The following is a 23,037-nucleotide window of genomic DNA, read 5'->3' on the forward strand; positions in this document are numbered from 1 at the left end:
TCGAATGCTTTATCCGAATTTGATACGTAGAATCGAACTCTTCCTTCGTAGGCTTGTAAATATATAGCTTTCTTTTCATAAATGAAGAAAAGGTTAATATTTCCACCATCAAAACATTGGCTAGTTTTTGCTGACTGCTTTCCTTCTCACGATGAAGTCTTACTTGAAGTGTGCAAACTGCTGACTGTGATATGAGGAAATACTCTGTGTGTTGAAATCAGTGAACAGTGACACCGTAATAGTAGAGTGACAGTCACACAATCATTGATCACTAGTTCTTCAGTTCAGTTCAGTTACTCCGGCGGCTGCACAATGATGTTCAGTTGTTTAGTGATCTGAAGGATGGCAGGGGCTGTAGTGTTTATAAATCAGGCATTGTAAATTTGTTTTTGTGATAATTTTGTGATATAGTGAAGGGAATAATGTATGATATAGATTGGATTTTCCCGAAACTCCAACAAACTAGCCGCTTATGGCAAATAGCAAGTTCAGTCAGTATAGCTTCTGTTGGGTTATTCAGTAAAGTTCTTTTGGGTAAGTAGGTCTGCTATAATCCGCAAAGGAAGGAAAATAAAAATAAACCAAACATACTTGATTTGTGCTAGTGATTACCTCTTTGGTATGTGTGTATAACTTATCTAGTTGATATTGCAAATAATACAAGAAAACCGCGAATTGTCAAGTCAATGACATGTTAACGGAATGAATGACCGAGATAGCATCACAGTAGTTTTTAAACTGTGAAGGCCTTGGGATCGTATCTGGATAGCGAATTTACATAATTAGCAGTCTTTATGTTTTCTGTTTTGGCGCAGATTAAGAATCCGGGTGCTAATATTTGGGAAACTTTTTTGTGGGTAAAATTATTAATTCGCAAAAGAACACTAATGTTCAAACTTATTTAGGCGCGGATCACGTAAATAGAGTGTTAAGATATAACATTAAGAAGTCTTCATAATGACAGTGCAATTGTATGTAAAGGGAGCACACGTCAATATACACATTTAAACAAATAATCTATCTAGATGTAACTTCTAGGGAACAGTTCTCAAAGTAAAATATTCAACGTGAAGTACTGATCTGAAGGAGATCATTTACTGTATTATATCAGCATTCAAACCAGCCATTATATGCAATGATATGGCACTAATATCAAGAAGTAATAGTGGGATGGAGTAGTTTTGGACTAGAGAAAAAGGAAAATAAAATCGATCGTGAAATGGTGCACAAGTAAAGCGATCATAAGAAGAAGGGAGTTAAGTTTTGATAAACCCCGTTGGGCCAAACCTGTGTACTAAGTAAATGAACGAAGCTAAATCTAACCGAAATAAACTATTAATAAGTAATTATCATGTTGAAAAGCTGGCGGGGCTTGACGGAATCAGTGCCAAAGAAAGTCGTGGTTCGCGAAAAGTAAGAAGGATGGAAGAAAGCGCAGTCAATCCTGAGTTAGGTTCTGGTTTCCGTAGTGACTTGCGTACATAGTAAGAATACGGATACCAATGTATCTCGTTCCTTCATGAAAATAGTTTCCTCTTGCATTCTACAGTCATCTTTGGTTTGCGCATGTCGATATCCCACTTGGAAGAATTAAAGTTGAGGGGCGCCACTAGATATAATTGTTCAGAAATTACAGTCCTTACACTAATTATATCGTAATATCTTCTGTATTTTCGTGGTCATCTACTGTGTATAGACTTGTGAGGTGCATGCAAACTTATATGCCATTAAAACAAGTTACTCGAAAGGAAACCGCGTACCAGCCTGTTGTAGGTAATCACTACATGCAAGGTATTTGCCAATTCAGGGAAAGGCGAACACATCAACATATGTTAGACGGTCACTGCAAGCTAATTTTGCATTAAAATTGCATAGTAATGAATCATATATTTTAACGCTGTTTTTATGTTCACAAATGATTTACATTTTCTCTACTTTCATATGTTCCTCAGACATTGCTCTTCCTTCTTCAATTAACAGCTTTACGTGTAAAGTTTAATAAAAAACGTTCTGTATCCTTAATCGTTATCACGATTTTTGTATTACAATAAATGGATTCCTATATGCAATGTACGTAGAGTTTTACGTATTCATAGATTGCAAATAGCGCCTTCTGCACTATATTCCTTAGTGCTATTTGTCTGCCAACCTCGTTATTGCTACTCCGACCCCCTACACTTCTCTCTTAATGGGCCAAACTAATTCTCACGGAGAAACTAGAGACATACCTAGTAAAAGTGAACCACAGAAACTGCAATAATAGTTTTTATGGCACTTAATACTATTCTATGTTTGAACCCATATTGTAAACCTGTACACACTTTGTGGGCAGGGGCTAATAAAATAAGAACATTTCATTTTAATCTGGTGGCACTGGGATTCCTAATCCTGTTGTCTGTTTCCAGTCCTTTTATTAATTCAGGTTATTGATTAGTTCTCCAAAAATAGAATTAATACGTTTACAAACTATGCATGAACGTAATACCATATGGTCATTTATTCCCAACAGAAATCATTAGGAATGATACTAGTTTGTTCTGGGCTTAAATGGAGAAGTTCATTATTTCTAATCATGGTTTGTATAATCACCTAAACCAAGTGTAAAATTGCATAGAAATTGATATTGTCCAGGCATCTGTGTAACAGGAATTTATATATAAACAATGCCATAAAAACTCGTCCAGTTAGCGACTTGTTACTTTTCTACTATGCTTTCACAGTAGGATGGTTGCTGTGATCCGTGGGTAGTGTTGGAGCCAGAGAAGGTGATGTGGGGCGGTAAACGAATATACAACGCGTTAGGACGCCGAAGGCATCACTGTCACCAATACAAGCAATTAACTTTTGTTTGGGAAAATTACATCCTGTGTTGTGATGTGCGTTGTTCACCTATAACTTACTAGAACTTATGATTTGTTAGTTGCTTTCCTTTTGAAGACTTAGGGAAAACAGTCTAACACAGGGTTCCCACCCACTTGAAGAAGTCAGGGAATTCAGCTCACTCATAAATAGAAGATGTCATGGAAAGCTGGAAGAAACTAGTAAAGTCAGGAAATTTAAAGTAGCGTACAGATTTTATTATTATTATCTCCCTAACATAGGATAACTGTTATTATCAGAGTTACATCAAAATGTAAGAGGAGAAACCGTCTCCAAATATGATATTTTGAATCTAAAGTGAAGGAATTTAAATCGGACAATCCGTCTGGGCTGTACACTCTTTATGCGCCCAGTGTTAAATGAAAATGCAACGTTGCCATTTACCTGGACCCACAACATAAGTGAATGAAGGTACTATCTTTTATGCTAACGTGTCGATGGCCAGCCCCCATTTCAAACAGTAACTTCATTTACGTATGTTTTGAGTACAGGTAAATGACATTTTCATGTAACATTGGGCGCATAAAGAGTGTACAGCCTAAACGGCTCGTCCTATTTAAAAAATTCCTTCACTTTAGATTGAAAACATCATATTTGGAGACGGTTTTTCCTCTTACGTTTTGTTGTAACTATGATAACAGAATTACCCATGTCAGGAAACTTAATAAGGCAATGGAGTACAATAATAGGAGCAATACGTATACGTAGTAAAACAGTAATAGCAACCTACAGTATATTGCGGAAGGCTAGAGGCCATAAATAGCCATAAAATTCTTTAAATTAGCACTATTGGGAAAAAGGGCTTCAATCTATTGTGTGGCCCCTGAAGATGAGTGTCTCATTGTAAGATTGGAAGAAACATTTCGTAGGGACATCAATAGTGAGTAATTCGAAGTATTGCTTATTTTATTTATTTATTTACTTTTGTCCTCTACCGCTCACACTCACGATTTCGCACGTGCTACTAGTAACATTGTTAGTGACGAGAAAAGTACATTTAGGTAATTGCTGGTTATACAACTTGGTTGGTTATGTTGTCGATTTTCTCTAGTAACTAGGCTGTGCAGATCGATTCCGTGAAAGCAGACTGGTCACCCAGATGATCTGTCTTCTTGTTGTGTGGGAGCAATTAATATTTTATATATATATTAATTTACATGTGTGATAAAATATGAAAATAAGTCCTAGAAAATTGTGTGTCCCTATTATAAAAAAAATTGGGGGCATATGTCAAACAATATCCATACTTTGTTAAGTTTTGACGAAAGGCAAAAATGTAACAATTAAAATTGGGATATCTTTTTTAGTTTTATATATATATATATATATATATATATATATATTTATTTATTTATATTCCTGTTAAAGTGATTTTACAGCATTCTGTGTATACTTAAAATAAGTTCAAAATTACATAATACCAAACACAATCTAAATTATTACCTTGATTTTCGTGCGAAACAAAAAGAAGTTAATACAGAATGAGCCCGTGCTAGTCGGCCTCCGGAAATTTCTGACTAGGCCCATGTTCATGGGTATAAGGCAGATCTATTATTTTATTAACCCATCTAATATTTTACCCGAATACGTAACATTTCTGTTTGTAATCATTTCTGAATTCGACGAACTTGAACTTGTGCCTGGTTCACAATTTTTATTATTATTATTATTATTATTATTTTTAAACAAATTCTGTTTATGCTATTGCTAATTGTCAGGAGTACTCTGTAAATAAAGCAATAGGTTCTTGAAATTATTACGGTTGTAATTCGAATGGAAGAACATTTGGTAGCCAAGTTTAAAACTTGAATGTTGAAAACTTTCGTTGAATTGAAGTAAAACAATGAAAAGGTGAGCAATATTCTTTAAGAAAATTACAGATAATCTTTGATTTTAGAGCCTTGCATTATGACTTGTAAACGAATTTAAAAAAAATAAAATAAAAAACATATGTAAATAAAAATGTTCGTACCATGAAAACTCTAAAAGAGACAAAATCTGCGAGTGCTTCGAAACTATAGGCAGGTATTATGTCTTTTAGTTGTTTTAAGGTATGATAATTTTTATTTACAGTTAATGGATATGCGTTCAATCGTTATTAATGAGAAAGGATACATACTTAAATTTACTAACCCTTTATAAGGATACGAACACAGGTCTGTCAGTACGTAAAAGTAAGGGTCATAGTTTGCTTTCAAAGGTATCCCTTCCGTGTAATACGCAAAATCTAAAAAATATCAGGGCAAATGATTTTCAACACTGTTGCAACCCTATGAATTGATTTAAAAAACGGGCGCCAAGTGCATGAAAGTTTGAAAGCCTCTGGGAGAAAGACGGTGGTAGGATAATACGAGGAAAGTTATGTGCAATCTGAACGCTCGGAAATCACCTTTGAGGTTGTAATACTAAAGTGCACTGTAGCTGCCGGTTCTAGTGTCAACATATATAGTTTGTGGAATTTGTTTTCTTTCCCTTAGAAATTATAGCTTTACAATAAATAACCATTATATTAACTGTTCAGAATGCATCATCTAAAGCAAGGCCTTATGGGTGGTTAAGCGATGGAATGTTAACTGTATTTAATTGGCACAGGATAGAATCATCCTCGCGTTGAATCTGTAGCTTCCATAAACGATAGAATTAGATAGCAAGTTTCCAAGTTTTAGAATTTAATGTCTAAAAGGGTAATTGAGACTGTCTAATGTTAGGGGTGGATACGTGGATTAAAGCTATCAGCACGTGGATCAGGGAATATCTTGGCCTTGTTTTCTAGGGATTCTCCCGTTTCCTCCCACAGTCCCATTCAGCCAAATCTTTCATAGTAGTTCGCTTTCATGAATCGTCCGTCTCCTTTAGTCTAACGGGCATCAACATGGAACATGTGGAAGATTTCTGTTTGAATATTTAAGGTGAAAATTGTTTGAAAATACTGTGGCACAGTTCGACTTCACTCCTGATTGGGGTTGCGGAGTGAACATAAAGTGTATGTGGCTTACGCGTCAACTAAATGGTGGGCCAAGAAAAAGATAACTTAAACCATGAAATATTAGTTTATTATTTTCTTGAATACTTAAATGCTTTTTGCATGCGTAATGTTAAATTCTCAGTGTCCGTCGTATAGCGAAAAAACATTGATGCTTATTCTTATCGAATACAGGTGCTTCAAGAGTTGAAGCAACTAGATTTCCGTGCTCGCTTGCAGTACTGTTGACAGTTTAGCGGATCTACATTACATGGATAATTTCGGATTTTCTGATTAGTGTCATTGTCTCTGTGGTTACGTAAACAAACAAAACATACGTTCTTTTATGCTGGGAGAGACCCAATGAGTGCACCAAGGACCGCTTCATTTGTGTGGGCGCCTATTTCAAGTCATAGTGTCATAGGACCCTATTTCATCGAAGATGAATATGGCAACACAGTCACAGTAAAGTTAAACAATACAAAAAGCAGGTCATATTCCAATTTTATTTAGGTTTACAGACATTTCATGGTCTGCATGATCTCAATTTCAGTCAGCAAATTTTTCAGCAAGAGGAGCCACTGTCCACATAAACCAGGGAATAAAGCAATGTTAGAGGAACTGTTTCCAGAGAGACTGGCTTTCTTTTCCTCTTATAAGTCCAGAGCTAACGATATATGATGCTTTCCTGTGTTGAATGCTAAAAGAGAAATGGTTTACGCCTATCCCACAAACTGTACAAGATCTTCGTGACAACATTAAATAAGTAATTGGAGATATAACCCCTGAACAGTGTTCCTGTATGTTGTAAATTATCATAGAACGCATGGAATATGTAATTACCCTTGACGAACGGCAGGTAGAACATGTTATTGTTCGATAAACATAAATAAACTAAAGGTATTGGGTTTCGGTTACCTTTTTATGCCCCGCCCTTTATAGAAGTTCTTACGATACTACAGAGTACCATCAAACTTACTGTGTTAAAGTTTATTCCTCTTGTTCATTTAAGTTTGAGCTCAGAAAACATACAGCGAAATAGAAACATGACTTGATGGTCATGATATTGCCTTTTCATTAAAGCAGTACTATATTTGTAGTTGGTTGGGAAATGTGTGTTATGAGTTACGGTAATTCAATACATAATATGGAGCCTATTATTAAAGCTAATGTTCGAAAGCGGTATCTACTAATATTTCATAGTAAGACATGATAATTTTCATTCCTAGCTACAATTTGAGGTGGTAATATTATGGATGGTAACTTAACCCTTTTAAGATATGGGTTTTTTAGGAGTTTTTGTTGACTTTCAGTCAAGAAGGTACAGCATCATCCCTAATTATCGTAGGATTATGGGTCATACGTCGTTTTGCTCAGAATAGAATAAGCTTAAGCTTTCAGACAGTACCAGTCACATGTCCCTGTCGTGTACCTGAGGTGATTTTTTGAAGGGAAATAGTTTTTTTTTTTTTTGACAAAAAAACCTTCCAAGTTTGGGACCCCCTGAGCCCCCCCCCCCCGGGTCTGCGCACAAACCTGAAAAAATCTTGAAAAATACTACGTAGTGTACTAATTACTAGTGACAAATTAGAATTTCCCGTCTTTCAATAGTAAGGGCGGGAAAATTTTTACGCATGTTGGGAGAGCATCAAAAAACGCCCAAAATTTCCCTAAGATGCACCCTACAAAATTAAAAAAAAAAATCCTGACACATCCCTAATTATCATAGGATCACGATTCATACGCCGTTCTCTTCAGAACAGAGTAGGCTTTCAGACAGTACCACTCACAGGCCCTTTAGACGTCCTTAAGGAGGGAAAAGTTGAGGAAAGTAGGGATTTTTTTTTTTAATCCTTTTTTTCCATTTTTGAGGCCCGATGGCAAGGCCTTGGGTAAACATACAGATTTGGAAATCACTTGCAAAAATAGTACTTGTGCTACTAATTACTTGTGACCAATCTCCTATCTTCAGTACTAAGGGCGGGAAAAATTATTTCCCTCTTCTGCGAATATCCCCAAAATTTGCCAAAGATCCTATAGAAATTTTAAAAATTCTCTGACACGTCCCTAATTATCGTTGGATGATGATTCATACTTCGTTCTCTTCAGAATAGAGTAAGCTTTCAGACATTACCACTCACATCCCTAAGGAGGGAAAAGTTTAGGAAAATAAGGATTTTTTGTGAAAAAATTCCTTTTTCCCATTTTGGGGCCCTCTGGCGCGACCCCGGGGTAAACATACAGATCACTTGCACTTGCAAAAATAGTACAAGAGGTAGTAATTACTTGTGAGAAATACCAATCTCTTATCTTCAATACTAAGGGCGGGAAAAATATTTTCCCATGTGTGAAAAGCGGGCAAAGCGCTCTAAATTACAGTAGTAACGAAAAGAATATTATGCTAAAATGATGATTCATACATCGTTTTGTTCAGAAGAATCGAGTAGGCTTTCAGAAAGTATCACTTAGATGCCCCTATCATGTACCCGAGCGGAGCAATAATCGCGAAAGTGGTATTTTTGGTCGAGAAATATCCCTTTTTTACCCTTTAGCCCCTCTGAACCCCCCTTCTGTGTTGACGAAGAGATCCGAAAAAGTTCAGATAAAAACTAAAGGGTCTACACTGATTGTGTAAAATTTCGGAAATCTAGGGTTAAAGAGAAGCTCACCAAAAAAATGTTGAAGTTAGACCTCACAAAAAAAAAAAAAAAAAAAAAAATGACGTCATACCCCCGTATGTTTCGACGCTCGGAAGCGTATAGACCCTTCCAAGGCTTTCTTCAATGCCTCCTTTCTTGTGAGAGAAAAAAAAAACTAAATAGCTTTCTTAGTTCTCTTTTAATCGAATTTTGAAGACACTATCATTTCGTAGTAAAAACTACGATATATCTTAAAAGGGTTAAGTCTCAGTTCGATTTACACAGCGTTACAGTAATCAAAGAAAAATGACGTTCTTTTCACTCCTTTTTCTTTCTTCCTTCGAGTTAAGGGCTCCTAACTTTCTTTTGGATCGTTTAATGTTGCAATTCACCGCTTCTAGCACCATTACAAACTGGTATTTTTGTGGATTCAGATTTATTATATGGATCCATACATAAATTCATTTTGTATATATATATGTTTCTTACCATAGACTCGCTGTACCTTAAGCAATAATTTTTGGGGTGTAGATTTGAATTATTGTGTGTAGACAGTTTCAGTGTACATACAGATAAAAACCATTGTGCAAAAGACGGTAACCAACTTGTGCTATGTGGCCACTGAAAAAGGACGATTACTGTCTGAGTCAGGGCAGGAGTACAGCAAGGGGCCCGAGCGCTATCGAGCGGTGCATCCGTATGGAGCAGGCGCGTCAGCAACAGTATCAATACATGTAAACGATGACAGTGTAAAACACTGTATATGGCATAAAAACACTTACCTAACGTGTTGGATTATGTATTTGTACGTTACTAAGGACATTAATGTCCCGATATGGTTTTATTGCTTGCACATTTGTGTTCCAGAATAACGTAATACATTACAAACGTAAATTTCGCAAATATGTGGATCCCTTAACTTTCGGACGCTTCTATGGTCGCGCGTTTGACTTTATTATTATTATTATTATTATTATTATTATTATTATTATTATTATTATTATTATTATTATTATTATTATTATTATTTTCATGTAAGGAATTACCGCCCGAAGTTAACCGGCGGAGTTAACTGTTTCTTGCCATTTTCTTCTATAGGGATTAGTATTAAAACTGAAGACTACCTATACTTACACATAACATTCAGCAAGTTACTTCCATATCTAAAATGTTATAGTTGATCAAATGTGTAGTATTTTCTGTGATGAGAGATCTAACAAAATAGTAAACTTCATGGATATGTTTGAAAGATGTTTCAGTTTCCCTCAAACAGCTTTATTTATTTATTTATTTTTAATTTTATTTTTATTTTATTTATTTATTTTATTTATTTATTTATTTTATTTTTTTTTTTTTTTTGGTGTCACTTAAATAAGTGCAAAATGTGGTGTTGAGCTTCACAAGTTGTGTACATCGTAATATTTTAATTAAATTTCATTGAAATATGTAAATTGAAAATGACGGAAAATATGTTATACCAGCAGACAATTGAGTTTATTACTAATGTGCCCTATTGTCACTAGTCACCATTTCTGTTCACGAAGCACATTCACATTTTGTTACTTCTCGTGTCATCGATTTTCATTGTAAAAGATCTGGTTTACTGCACTGATTTTCTTTCCAATATAATGTGAGAGTGTCAGATTTACATATCCATTGTACCTTATGAAAAACCGGTATTGGAGCTGATGGTGGTAATAAACTTTCTCCATTGTGTTAAACCATAAACTTCTGGTTTCCTCTTTATATTTGCATGAGTAATTTCGCAGCATGCATTTGGTCCGTATAACCCTTTGACTTTTTTTTTTTTCTCCTAGTAATGCTACTAGCATTGTTCTGAAAGGGACACAAACCTTTCACAAGTTGAAGGCGTTCATATAATGCAGTTGTGGTGGGAAACAGGCTATATTGTGAGGTTGATCTTGTATTATGGACTGTCCACTCGTCAACTGCACGAATTTCAAGCCTCGGGCGTGGTTCGGAGCTCACGTTAATAGTAGGTCCTGCCCTTCATAACCTTTCGTTGCACAAGAACACTATTCACACACATGCAACTTCGTGGTTAAGCGGTTGGCGTGGGAGAACCGAGGTTTGATTCCTGGCGGGAGCTCGTGTGTTTCGGATTTCACGTTATTCAATAGATCTACATCTCATATAGTCCCGCTGCTGAAAGGGATGGTAAACTCAAAGTCAACTCCACTCAGCCCCCCCCCCCCACACACACATATATATATCTTGCTGAAATACCCTGTAACTACCTTTGTAATCAATAACAAATAAAGTATAATGAGAATCTCGAAGAGGTAAAGAAAAAAGGAAAAAGGAAGAAATGTGCTTTAAACGTGTTCATGAAATGTCCTCCAAAAGAGTTCTATTCCGCGGTGACATTTAATCCTAAAGTCTTAACACACTCCTATGGTTTCATCCAATTTTGCCAGTTTCTGTCTTCTGAGAATTGCGAAACGCAGAGATAAAATAATATTACTTCTGTTGAATTTGAATATTGATAATTTTACATTATGATCTAGAGCAATCTGACTGTTATTTCGAGTAAACAAAAAACTTGGTTATCATGTAGATTTGAATTGTGCTCCCGTTAGCGTATGTGGATTTGCTTTACCGAAATATCACTTTGTGAGTGTGTTGTTCCAACATCATGAAGGAACTGGGGAGCTAGTTCAATTAAGAGATAGTAAAGTTCAATCTAGAAAACTATAATTAATGGGCTTCTGAGCTAATGTGTTGACGTCGCATTAGCAATATAACTTGTTCGGCGGCACGATAGCTCAGTGGTAGAGGGTTTACCTTTGGTGCGATGGACTCTGGTTTGATTCCAGACGAAATGAGTTTGTGGTGGACATAATCGTAGTTATGGATATTCTCAGAATTCTCCCGTTTCCTTCCAATTTATTATCATCAATTACTAGCATAAATAACCCGCTTCGCTGGGTTAAATTAAGAAAAAAATAGTAACTTGTTCCGTTAGTCAGTCACCTTTTACTGTTACTGGTATCGGTCATTTTCGATGATTTTTATATATCCTCCTACACTCCCCATGTTGTTGGGCACGGCATCGGAAGTGTCATTGTTCATCTCAGCGTCTCCGAAAACTGAATTCGACATTGATATTGGTAATTTTGATTGTATATATATATATATATATACATATACCCCTCCCCTCCCACAAATTTTGCGGGGCTGAATTTGGATTTAAATGACATCAGAAGTGTCACTGTTCATCTCATTGATCTCAAAACCTATAGATTCGACACTGATATCGGTCATTTTCGATCATTTGTAAATGTATGACAAAAATCATCTCAGGTTAAAACTTCATCTAGGTTGAAAATTTGATCGTGATCGTTCCGGTGGTTCAAGAGATTAAGAGTCACAAACATAGACACTTTCAATTTTATAATATAGATTTCATAATCAACCATCGTGTCCCCTTTGCCCTAAAGAATATAATCATGAGATGTAAATCTTGAAAGTTCCAATTTTACTTGTGCCTTATGACAGGCCATAGTCCTTTTGGTCTGTATCGCCGAAAAGTTAAAGTTTTATGTATGTTTAGATTCGCATAGGAAACCAGAAAATAGAGAATCAAAAGTAGCTATATGCAATTTAAAAAAAAATCGTAGTGTTTAGATACATATGTCTTATTTAGTAGGATTTTGTTTAAAATTCTTGTACGGTTACTTGTAACTTTACATCCGACGCGACTTACGACTAGTTGTAAAGATCAGGTGGTTATTATCTGCGGCTTACAATAACAATAATAATAAGATAAATCACTAATATAGGAAAACTATTGTTACTAAGATTATAGAAATTTAAACAATTTATAAGTATGTACGTGGACAGCATTTGAATTTATATCGTAAGAATGATTTGAATGTAAGACGAAATTGAAGTAGTGGAAACGGTAAAATTGATGGTAAAAATCATATAATAAAGAAGGTATTGGTAAAAATTAAATCTGTGGTAGCGGTTAGCGTGGATCAAAATTCTTACGAGATTTGGCTATGCGACCTCTCACTAATTAGAATGAATTAAACAAACTATTTGATGTTCATATACGCTTATTGATACGAAAAGGACAACAGTAATGCAACCGCGTCTATGAACGTTAACTTTATTATTATTATTATTATTATTATTTAAATTCCGTAAGAGTTCTTACTAGCATAGTTTGTACGGATTCTGGTCCGGTATAACTGCATCCTAAATCATCCGCCGGCGGCTGATTAAAATTTTATTTTACACTTTGCTGTATAGTAGGGCTGATTTAGGATTAGGCGGTTGTAACCGAAGTGGATCATACGTCGACGGCTAACTAATGAATGGTATTTTATGCTGTACTTTACAGCAGGCTGCCACCTGGTCAATTTACGACTGGGCAGTCGAAGTCGGTCGTAAGTCAACGATTAAATATACTATCAAAGATGATAGTAAGTAATAACTAATGCGTGAGACCAGCACGTACTGCTCTGATGAGTTATATCGTAGACTAGCACGCTTTTTCTTTCATTAGAACAGAAAATAAAAAAGTTGTGTGTGAGTTATATTTAGCTTAAAAAATAGTTGAGCTTTGAAGGGAAATTGTACAAAAAGCCCAATTATATTACGCGATTTTCATCGTCTAACTTGCAGTTTTAATTAAAACGAATTGAAGATCCGGAAATGGTTGAAAAGGCAAGGAAACTGATTCTCATGGAGACGAATCATGGAAATCGTAAAAAAGAAGTCAATAAATCAATAGTATGAACACGCAAAATGAATTTCTCTCTCTCTCTCTCTCTCTCTATATATATATATATATATATATATATATATATATATATGCATTTGCTCCTATAAACTTGATTATTGATTATGAGCTTTTTTTTTCTGTCTGTAGAATTTTTAAAATATCGTAAAGAAAATAAATATCAAAATACAGGCTTCATAATGATCTTATGGTTTGGAAGTACTGAGAAACAAATTGATCAGTCTCTCGGGTTTATTATTGCTTAGTCTTGAAATATAACTTTTTTTTTTTTTTTTCGGAACTCAGCCATCATCTACAGAATGGCCCAAAAGTAGGTATACAGTCCTTTACTGATCGGTCATGACATTTTATATAATTTACTTATTGTTATCCGTACAGGTATTGACTTAGTTTCTTCCTTATCTATTCTTAATTTATTTTCACTTATAGTTTAAGCTCGGAACAAACCAAAGCAAATAAATTCATTATCTTAATAAATTAAAGATCGATGCTGGTCTGTATACCTACTTTTGGGCCACCGTGTGTATTATGTGAGAACAATATCAATCAAGGATAATGCCGTATCCAAGTAAAAAAGAGAAGCAGCTTGCTGTTACTATGTGCTGTATCATTAGTTATAAATTTATAATTGTAATTGTCTACTTTGTGCAGTGTATCATGTAATCTAAAGTAAGCACTTCTTAGTTCTGTTAGTTTAACGTCCTATGCATAGCGCCGAGGTTAAAGGAGATGGTGATGATAATAAATGGAAGGATAAAATGAAGAGAGACAGAGCAAACCAGAGGGAAAACTCCGATAAAACTCGCATGTTGTTCGTTCACCACAAAGCTCACTTGACGTGGGCTAGGATCTAACAACAACCTGTGTTCGGGTACGAGAAGTCGATTTAGCTGGGTATGGTGACACCTGTCTATGTTGGCCACGATCGGTTCCATTGAAAAATGGCCAATTACACAGAAAACAAGGGTACTTCTATGGGGAAGCTATTTGTAGAAGCCCATTCCTGATGCAGACTAGTTATTAGCTACGTAAGAATTCGTACTTTATAAATGATATATATAGCAAACATTTCTACAATATAAAAACACGGTATGTAATAACTGTATATTAGTTGCCGTTCCCTTAGTTGGTTGATTGAATTGAAGTTTTAACTTTCCTTTCAGCTCCGAGCCTATGTGAAACGTGGATCTACAGTTTAAGGTGAAATCTGACCCGGAACTCAGCAGTAAACGGATGGGCGCTATCCACTATGAACAGCGGGGAGGGCTAGTTTGCCATTCGCACGCAATGACTTAAATGTAATTTCAAAATGTTAATTACTTACACTATGGGGCATTCTTTATTCTTTTCTCTCATCCACCAATGACGATACATGCAGTTAAGATCGTCAGTTCCAGGAAATGCTCGATACATCCATTTGTCTTATCCGTCCAACTAGTAAAACACCAATATTTGCAGCTTTACAAACACTAAATTTATTGACGCTGCTGATAGGTATGGCCATAAGGGGAAAACATACTTTTGCTTCAATCGTCTTATTTTCTTCTTTCTAGTTTGCAATATGAACTGATTATCATTTGTTATAAATTTCCTGAAAGTTCTCCAGAAGAAAATGGTTTCGAACACGAGGCGAAAAAACTCTATCCATAGCTCAATTAATCCTTCTAAATTAGACGAGGCTCGTAACGTGAAATATGAATGGGAAGGCTTATTCACACCGATTTTTTCACACACTTGCTGATAATGGACACAAAAAACAATAAACAGTATCATCACTTTTTTTCTTCTTTTTTAATAAGTTACTTGTAAATGCGCAAGTTTTCTTCCCAGCTTTAGGAGTGGCAGTTGTACCTCGTGAATCACGCTACATATCAAAAATAGCATATTAACATAAGAGATTCTGTAACATTTTTATTTTTTCTGACCTCTAATATAGCGTTTTCTGACCAAATAACATTACATTTCTAGCTTTCCAATAGAAGGACAGTAATCGTGAATCATCCGTGTAAGAAAGCCAATAGACAGAATGTCAGCACGGTTTTTTTTTTTTTTTTTTTTTAGATTGGCTCCCAGTCTCATTGTAAAGGTGGTAATAAGCATAAAAGTGGAAAATTAAATAATTTAAACAATAAGCTACATTATTATTTTTTTTCTGGGTACAAAATTACCATATTCATTTGATGTAGATGTTGTTTACACAAGAAAATACATTTTAAATTGTAAAATACATTGTTTGAAAGTTGGATCTTATAACAGGAAAAGGTCTCGTGTCGAAATAGTTTGCGTTTTTGTATACACTGAATTCAGTTCGCAGCTGGATCTGATTTGGTCCCAATGGCGGTTCTTTAAGAAAAGTGATATCTGTAAACACTAAAATTATATCTTTACAAGCTAAGGGAAGAAACCTTATCTAATATACTAATTTTTGTGTATATGTTTTTGAAGCTGTATGGCACTTTCTTCCTTTAGCTTCAAGCGATAAAATTTTAATTTTTACTAATGTGACTGTTCTTCAGAGCTGTTGGTCCGGTCCTGACCTCATATTTTGAAGCGTACTCCTCCAAGTCTCATTAGTGCTAAAGAAAAGGGTTTCTAAACTCCAAAAAAGAACAAGCAATATATATCAAAATGCTGTCATTGGTTGCGAAGTTAAAATTCATTATTAACGATTCTAAAAACAAGGCATTAGTATTAGAAAGCTCGAAATTTTCTGGCATAACGCATTTCTGGATTTATGTTTCTTGGGACTTTAGATTCTTTGTCACAAGATACTAACATGGTAGGGTTTTTTATAGTTTCTAAGCCTCGAACTGCTCGTCGACAGACAGCAGACAGAAAATAAAATAAAATAAACCCGAGAGAGATTCAGTCATCTGCGACTGCTAGCTAATTTGAATGTTACATACATATTAATATTGAAAATAGTGTGTTGATGAACCATTCGAGACTTGAAAGCTAAAGAAGCATGTAGATAGCTTGTATTTTGATTATAGTATGCCCATGCTGGAACACTTACTTTCAGTATATTTTATACTGACTGAAATACCCGTTCTTCACACGGGGAGGATAAGGTTCATGCAATATATAATATATTTGAAAGTGAAAAAATGAGTAAAATCAATAAAAAAAAAGAGCAACGCCGTTGCACTGACAATATGAGTGAAATAAATAAATAACGAAGAGCAAAGCCTTCGGTGTTGTCCCTCGTGTTTCTAGAGTTAGCTGACATATGCCTTCTTGCATAAACGTCGGCTTAAATATCACCGAGACTGTCAGCAAACAGCTTAACCATCCTCGAAACCATGATTTCAACACTAATATGGTGATTTTGGAATGATATTTTAAGCCCGTCTCCATCACCATGAGTGCTCAAGTTGGCCTTGAATGGCATTGGGAGCATTACTATTCATCTCAGCGACACCGAAAACTATGGGTTTGACACTGATATCCGTTAGAAGCTCCTTGTGGCTATATGGTTAGCATTCGCGCTTTTGACGTGGGGTGTTCCGGGTTCGATTCTCAGCGGAAGATCATGTGGTTCGGATCCGTTGTTAAGCTGTAGGTCCACGTCTCGTATACGCGAAACTCCAGTTTACCACCACTAATATCCGTCTTCCGGGGTATTTATCCCCTTCTTTTATACATACATTTGGAATCGAAAATTAAAACGGCTTCGTAGGCACTAAATTTGCTCTTTGTGTGACACTTCTGTATGCGAAAATCTGATGAGACATATATAAAAAGTGTGTTTTTGTGTTTAATAAAAAAAGTATGTGTGATTACAGTGATATTGTATTTATATATTTATTTTAATTTCAGAATGGCTCAATAGTACTACTGTTTACAACAGAGATATCTTAATAAATGCACTTGAAACTAGACCCTCTCATATTCCACTCATCACAGTATCAAATCATCATTCATGTTTCGATGATCCAGGGCTATGGGGTAAGTTAGCAAATATTATTATAGTACGCAAATATGATGTAGAAAAAGTATACAATTGTGGTGTTTGTATTTTACAGTATGTGCAGGCTTGTTAGTAAAAATGAGAAAGTAACAATTTTATTTGAACTTCATTGTTTTTCAGGATTGTTTTTTCTTGAATGTCTTTATCCGCGGGCTGTTTCTGTAACCGTCAATGGACACAGACTTCGTAGGTTTGAGTAGTGTATATTAATTTGAATATTTTATAAGAAATCAGATAGAAATGTTAATGTTAGAACACGGCCACAAATAAGGGCTTTCGCTGAGACTTCATCAGACAGATAGGGGAGGGCTAGTAAAAGAGAAATATCAAAGAAAAGAACGGTAACTGAAAGATGTTGAGTTCAGCACCTAGTTTACTCAGAGTTACTCTTCATTTCTGATAATTTTTTATTATTTATATTAAGACACAATGTAATAGTCCGAATATAACTATTTCAGAGGGTAATTTCAGTTTGAGAAACGCACTCTCTTTCTGTTTCTGATAGTGAAATAAATTTTGTATATTTATGATTCTTCTTCTTTTGTTTCTAACCCTCGAAATCGGGTAAATTATTTTGCTAAATTGTGTATCATTGGAAACAAATACATCCAAAACTATTAAATATATATATATATATATATATATATATATAATTAGTACTATGTTGTGGCGTGCATTCAATCGAAGTAAGTAAAGCAGTGTTTCTATCAGACACAGTCTAGTTGTGTGTTCCAATTTCTTTTCTGACGAAAACGATCAGAGGAATCGTGCACGAACCCCTCTTATTGTGTGAATGAACAGTAAGAGAATAGATCAAAAAGAATGCGGCAGAACAGGTCTTGTAGTAAATTGCGTGTCACTTCAGTATTTTTCTTTTTTAAAAAGTTAGATACTGCTATAGAGCTGTGTGATGTAGGATGACCCAACATCTAGTTTGCTGTCTAAAAAATCGTGTCTTTAATAGAAACAATGAATCGCGTTTCATCTCATTTTCCACTAAACTGTTGGGATGACGCGCGATTTGTATTGTGTTTTCAGCTGAGTTCATGCTATGTCGAGTGGTAATTGAGTTGTGTTAGTATGCCATTTTATTTTAGTGGTTATTATTATTATTATTATTATTATTATTCAACTTACAAATCGCAGTATGTAATATTATTGTATATTCGTATTTGTAAAAACTGTATGGACAACTACAACTAAAAATTGTATACTAAAAAGTCGACCGCTTAGTAGATTCTAGATCCATCGCACGCAGCTGACTTACGGATTTCCTTAACTGAACCGAAAAATGTAATTCTCTTCAGTTACTGATAGCAGTTAAATTAGATGAAAATAATTTGCTTAAAAATTAAATACTATCGCCTAACTGTGGTTTTGTAATTAGATATAATAGTGTGGCATTAGTTGTAGCAATCCAAGAATTGATATCTTTCCTTATCAGCTTTCCACATACGTGTTAAATCAGGTAATATCTCCAAATACTTCGGTAACTAGTATCATGGGAAAGGTTCAAGCAAACCTGTACCAGATAACGTAATATTCTACATTTATTAGCCATAAATGCTCAGGGTACACCAAATACTAACACTTAAAACTATAGCTTAGAACCTTAAAAACTATCCTCTACTGACAAACTATAACTGACAATATAGGATCATTATTATAAACCATCACTCCAGGACTAAATATCCACCATGTCAAGTGATACTAGAACATAGATTCCAAATAATACTTCTTCAGTATAAATTAACTTCTTGTCTTTATAAATAATATCTCTGCTCAATGTATATGCTCTTCTATACGGGTTCCATTGTTTAAATATCAAAGACACCTTTGAGTCATTCCACCTCGACCATTTTACATTATAGAACCCTAGTATTTAACAACAAGCCTAATTTCCCTAACAGCGGAGTCAGACTGTAAAGCTGCCATACTTTTCGCCTACTTATAATATTTTTAAAATCTCAGTTCAATTCAAATACAATATTCTATGTTTTCTTCTTTGCCTTTATGACATTAATTATTCTAGGATTATTATTGTATTGTTTCATCTCTTAGATTTGTTGGATATTCTAGTGTAAACTGGCGTTCAGTTGAATCTGGAATTGTGTTCATAAATAAATAAATAAATAATGAATTTCGTGATAGATTTTCTTCTTTTTGTAGAAATTCCAGTCTACCCGGTTCCCGCTATCAATCACCACTCATATATTTTTTTTTTTATATATTGTTTCTCGCCGTTAGGAGATTTGCCTAAGGGTTTATTATTGTACCCTGTTCTAAGCTGTAAAACTTGACATTTTAGGTAACGCGTAATCCTCTCAGTCCAAATTAGGACGAGTTTGCGTGAATCTACTGTATTATTAATATTATTTACAAAATATTGGTAATTTTGCAGTGTAATACTCCATTCATTCCAAGACAGCGCTACCCACTTAAATGCTTAACATCTACTTTTCTTCCAATTTCTTCCTCACCTCCGTATATTATGAAGCGAACAAGCGAAATTGTTTGGTGTACTTTCTTTAGTATGTATAACTGTTTTATTTATTTATTTATTTATTTTTTTTGTGTAAATAATGATTGTATATTTAGTGTTGCAAAATTTAAAAGCTGTTTCCTTACATCAAAATAAGAAAGAACATTCATGTGGGGAAAAAAGTGTAGTTCCGTAGCTAGGGCCGTCCAAAGCGTGAAAACTAACATTGCAGGATGTTTCCCAACACGAGAAACCGCAGAGTTGGTGGTTCTTAACACGTCCGATTTCCAGTTGATGTATTCCATGTTCGCCTTTGTCAATTTCTACTTTTTCCACACTTTGGATCCACCTTTTTTAAGTCCGTGCGTATCTGGAAATTCTGTTCGTAGTATGTCTGCCAATTATACACTTGGGGGAATCTCTTCCGCACCATTGCACATTGCTGAAATGTTAATTTTTGGATGGCGTATGTGTGACTTCCTTTACGGCGGTATGGACAGCCACTTCACAGTACGTTGTGTTCGAAATAACGTGTGTTACAGCTTATTTTTTCCTTGCCTTTGGACGGCCCTTTTTTTGGAACTATGCATTTTTTCTCCACAGGTCCATGTGAACTTTATTATTATTATTATTATTATTATTATTATTATTATTATTATTATTATTATTATTATTATTATTATTATCTGAGATCCTCTTAAAGTTTGTTGGTATAATTCATTAACATCTTTCATATATATATATATATATATATATATATATATATATATATATATATATATATACAAGGTGCTAATGAACTATACCAATAAACTCTAAGAGGTGATTCCTCACATCAAAATAAGAGAAAAAGTTGGTATGGACCTACGGGGAAAAGTTCATAGTTTCAGAGCTAGGGCTGTCCAAAATAGCGAAAAACCTAAATTTCAACATGCCCTATTTTAAACTCGAGAAACTGTGGATGGCGGTCCTTATGAGCGCAAGGAAAGCCATGCAAACGCAATTCGAAAATGCATATTTCATCAATGTTCCGCGGTGTGCAAGGTATTTTCCACAGGGTGATATTCTCACATATGCTCTCAACAGTGCGTTCTGATATGTCCTGATTGCAACTTCGATCCAAATAGGCAAGATGTAAGACTTGACAACAAAGGACACCCAATGCTTCGGAGGGAAATCGGAAGTTTTAGGAACCGGCATTCTACAGTTTTTTGTGTTCGGAATTAACGTGTGATGTGATGTAATTCGTCACGGTATATTTCACGATTTTTACAGTTACAAGCGAGTAAGAAAACATCGCAGCACTCCTTTTCCCGAATACAAGAGAACGTGCTGCTGACGGTCCGTAACACTTCCGACATCACGCCAAAGGATTCCGTCTTCAGTACTGTCGAAGCTTATTGCTTGCCTACTTTGGATCAAGCAGAAAGTTAGAGCACATCTGAAAATTCGGTTGACGGCATGTCTGAGAATTACATGATACAGGGAATACTCTGTTCTCCCATTGAACATTGATGAAATATGCATTTTGGATTGCGTATGCGTGACTCCCTTTACGTTGATAACTACCACCATCCATAGTTTCTCGAATACGAAATAGAGCATGTTGAAATTTAGTTTTTTCGCGATTTTGGACAGCCCTAGCTCTGAAACTATGCACTTTTCCCCATAGGTCTATATGAACATTTTCTCTTATTTTGATGTAAGGAATCACCTTTTTCCACTTTGTCGGATAGTTCATTAACACCCTGTAATATAGTATATATATGGTTGTAACAAGGAGTCCAAAAGCAGGAATGGAAATCGAATTACTTACCAGAAAATATTGAAAACATAATCACACATTTTCTCCAGCCACTTCATCAGATAGGAAAGGAAAGAGGTATGTAGGAAACAAGAGGAGAATTAAAGAACAGAGAAGTTGTGAAGCTTCCAGGTAGGCGTCATCTTGGAACGACTCTGTTTTAAAACCCAAAGTAAGTGATGAGGATTTTAAAAAAATGTTCCCAGGATCTGTTTTTCTATTCTTAGTTTTCCGTCTACTACTTCTTATCTGATGAAGCATTTGGAGGAAGTACTTAAAGCGTTTTTTTTTTTTTTTTTTTGTATTGCATAATAAAATGGTTATCCTGTTTTTGTGCTTCACTTGATTGAAACAAAAAGATACAAGGATACTTTATATATTATACGCAATCGATGAAACTCCTCCGATGTTGACCGAATTTGACATAGTGGTAGTAGATCTTGATTTGCTTCCTATGCATACCAATTACAGTATAGAACATCTGCAATGTACGGGAACGATCTAAACGATGAGAAAGCATATTGTATTAAAGTCAAATTCTTTTCTTTCTTTGTGAATGTTGTCCAACAAAATGATCTCCGGATGAGAAATAAACTTTTATACATAAAAGTTACCTGTGTTACATTGTATGCTCAAAATAAAATTTTGCTAAAATAAGTGAAAGACGAATTTTTCTCCCTTGTGTTAAATCTACTTGTCTAATAATTCGTTGTGTATAAATCGATGATCAAGATAAGGACATGACAATATTTCCATCCCTTCAAATTTAAAAATATGTTTCACCTCAGTAAGCACACTTTGTGTATCTTCTCATCTACCAGATATCGCGTCATCCGTTCCACATCATTGTAAACCTATACTTCATTGATCCTAGCATACTTTTTAGTCAACTCTGTCACAAGATTATTCCCGTCTTTTCTTGGTTTTAAACAAGAGCGAATCAGTTCCAGCTGTTGTGAGATAAATCTTCTGCTTGGAAACGAATATAAGAACTTTTTTTTCTGGATAAGATGAGCTATATAGTTTAAAAACTGCGAACAATGGAATTATAGCTTTGTCGTCGCAAGCCTTTCAAATTGGGGGGAAGGGGGGATGTTGTCTCGTACAGTCTGGAACAAAAGAAAATAGGATATTGTATTGTACAATTTACATGTAGAGTGTGGACTATTTTCTTCTATCGGTGATGCTGTGTTATTTTTAAGATACTGTTGTGTTTTCATTAGCTGATTACTGTCGTCTTTTCAGGTACTCTTGATTTAAAGCATATATTTAATCGTAATATGATGAGGTGGGCATTGGCAGCTAACGATATTTGCTTTACAAACGTCTTTCATTCGTATTTTTTCATGCTTGGGCAATGCATTCCTGTAATAAGAGGCGCTGGAGTGTATCAGGTTTGTTCATGTACTTTTTTTTTTTTTGCTCAGATTATTGTTGATAAATTATATGTGAAATAAATATATTTGTACAGTCACGTGGAGGAATGTTTTCGTAGCACTACAGTTGAATTTAAAGAATGATATATTTCT

At 35.0% G+C, this 23,037-nt stretch overlaps 1 protein-coding gene across 1 annotated transcript in view; it reads left to right on the top strand.

The window, feature by feature from the left end:
- Positions 1-204: 204 nt before the first annotated feature.
- Positions 205-23,037, top strand: part of Taz (tafazzin, phospholipid-lysophospholipid transacylase) — a 34,682-nt gene continuing 11,849 nt past the window's right edge. The window contains exons 1-3 of the mRNA XM_081743021.1: positions 205-534; positions 17,072-17,200; positions 22,754-22,902. Coding sequence (XP_081599147.1) covers positions 423-534; positions 17,072-17,200; positions 22,754-22,902 — 390 coding nt within the window. The 5' untranslated portion in view covers positions 205-422. The remainder of the gene's footprint in view (positions 535-17,071; positions 17,201-22,753; positions 22,903-23,037) is intronic.

The sequence above is a fragment of the Thermobia domestica genome, chromosome 16 (assembly GCF_964235325.1).
Source record: "Thermobia domestica chromosome 16, izTheDome1.hap1.1, whole genome shotgun sequence".
NCBI classification, from domain to species: domain Eukaryota; kingdom Metazoa; phylum Arthropoda; class Insecta; order Zygentoma; family Lepismatidae; genus Thermobia; species Thermobia domestica.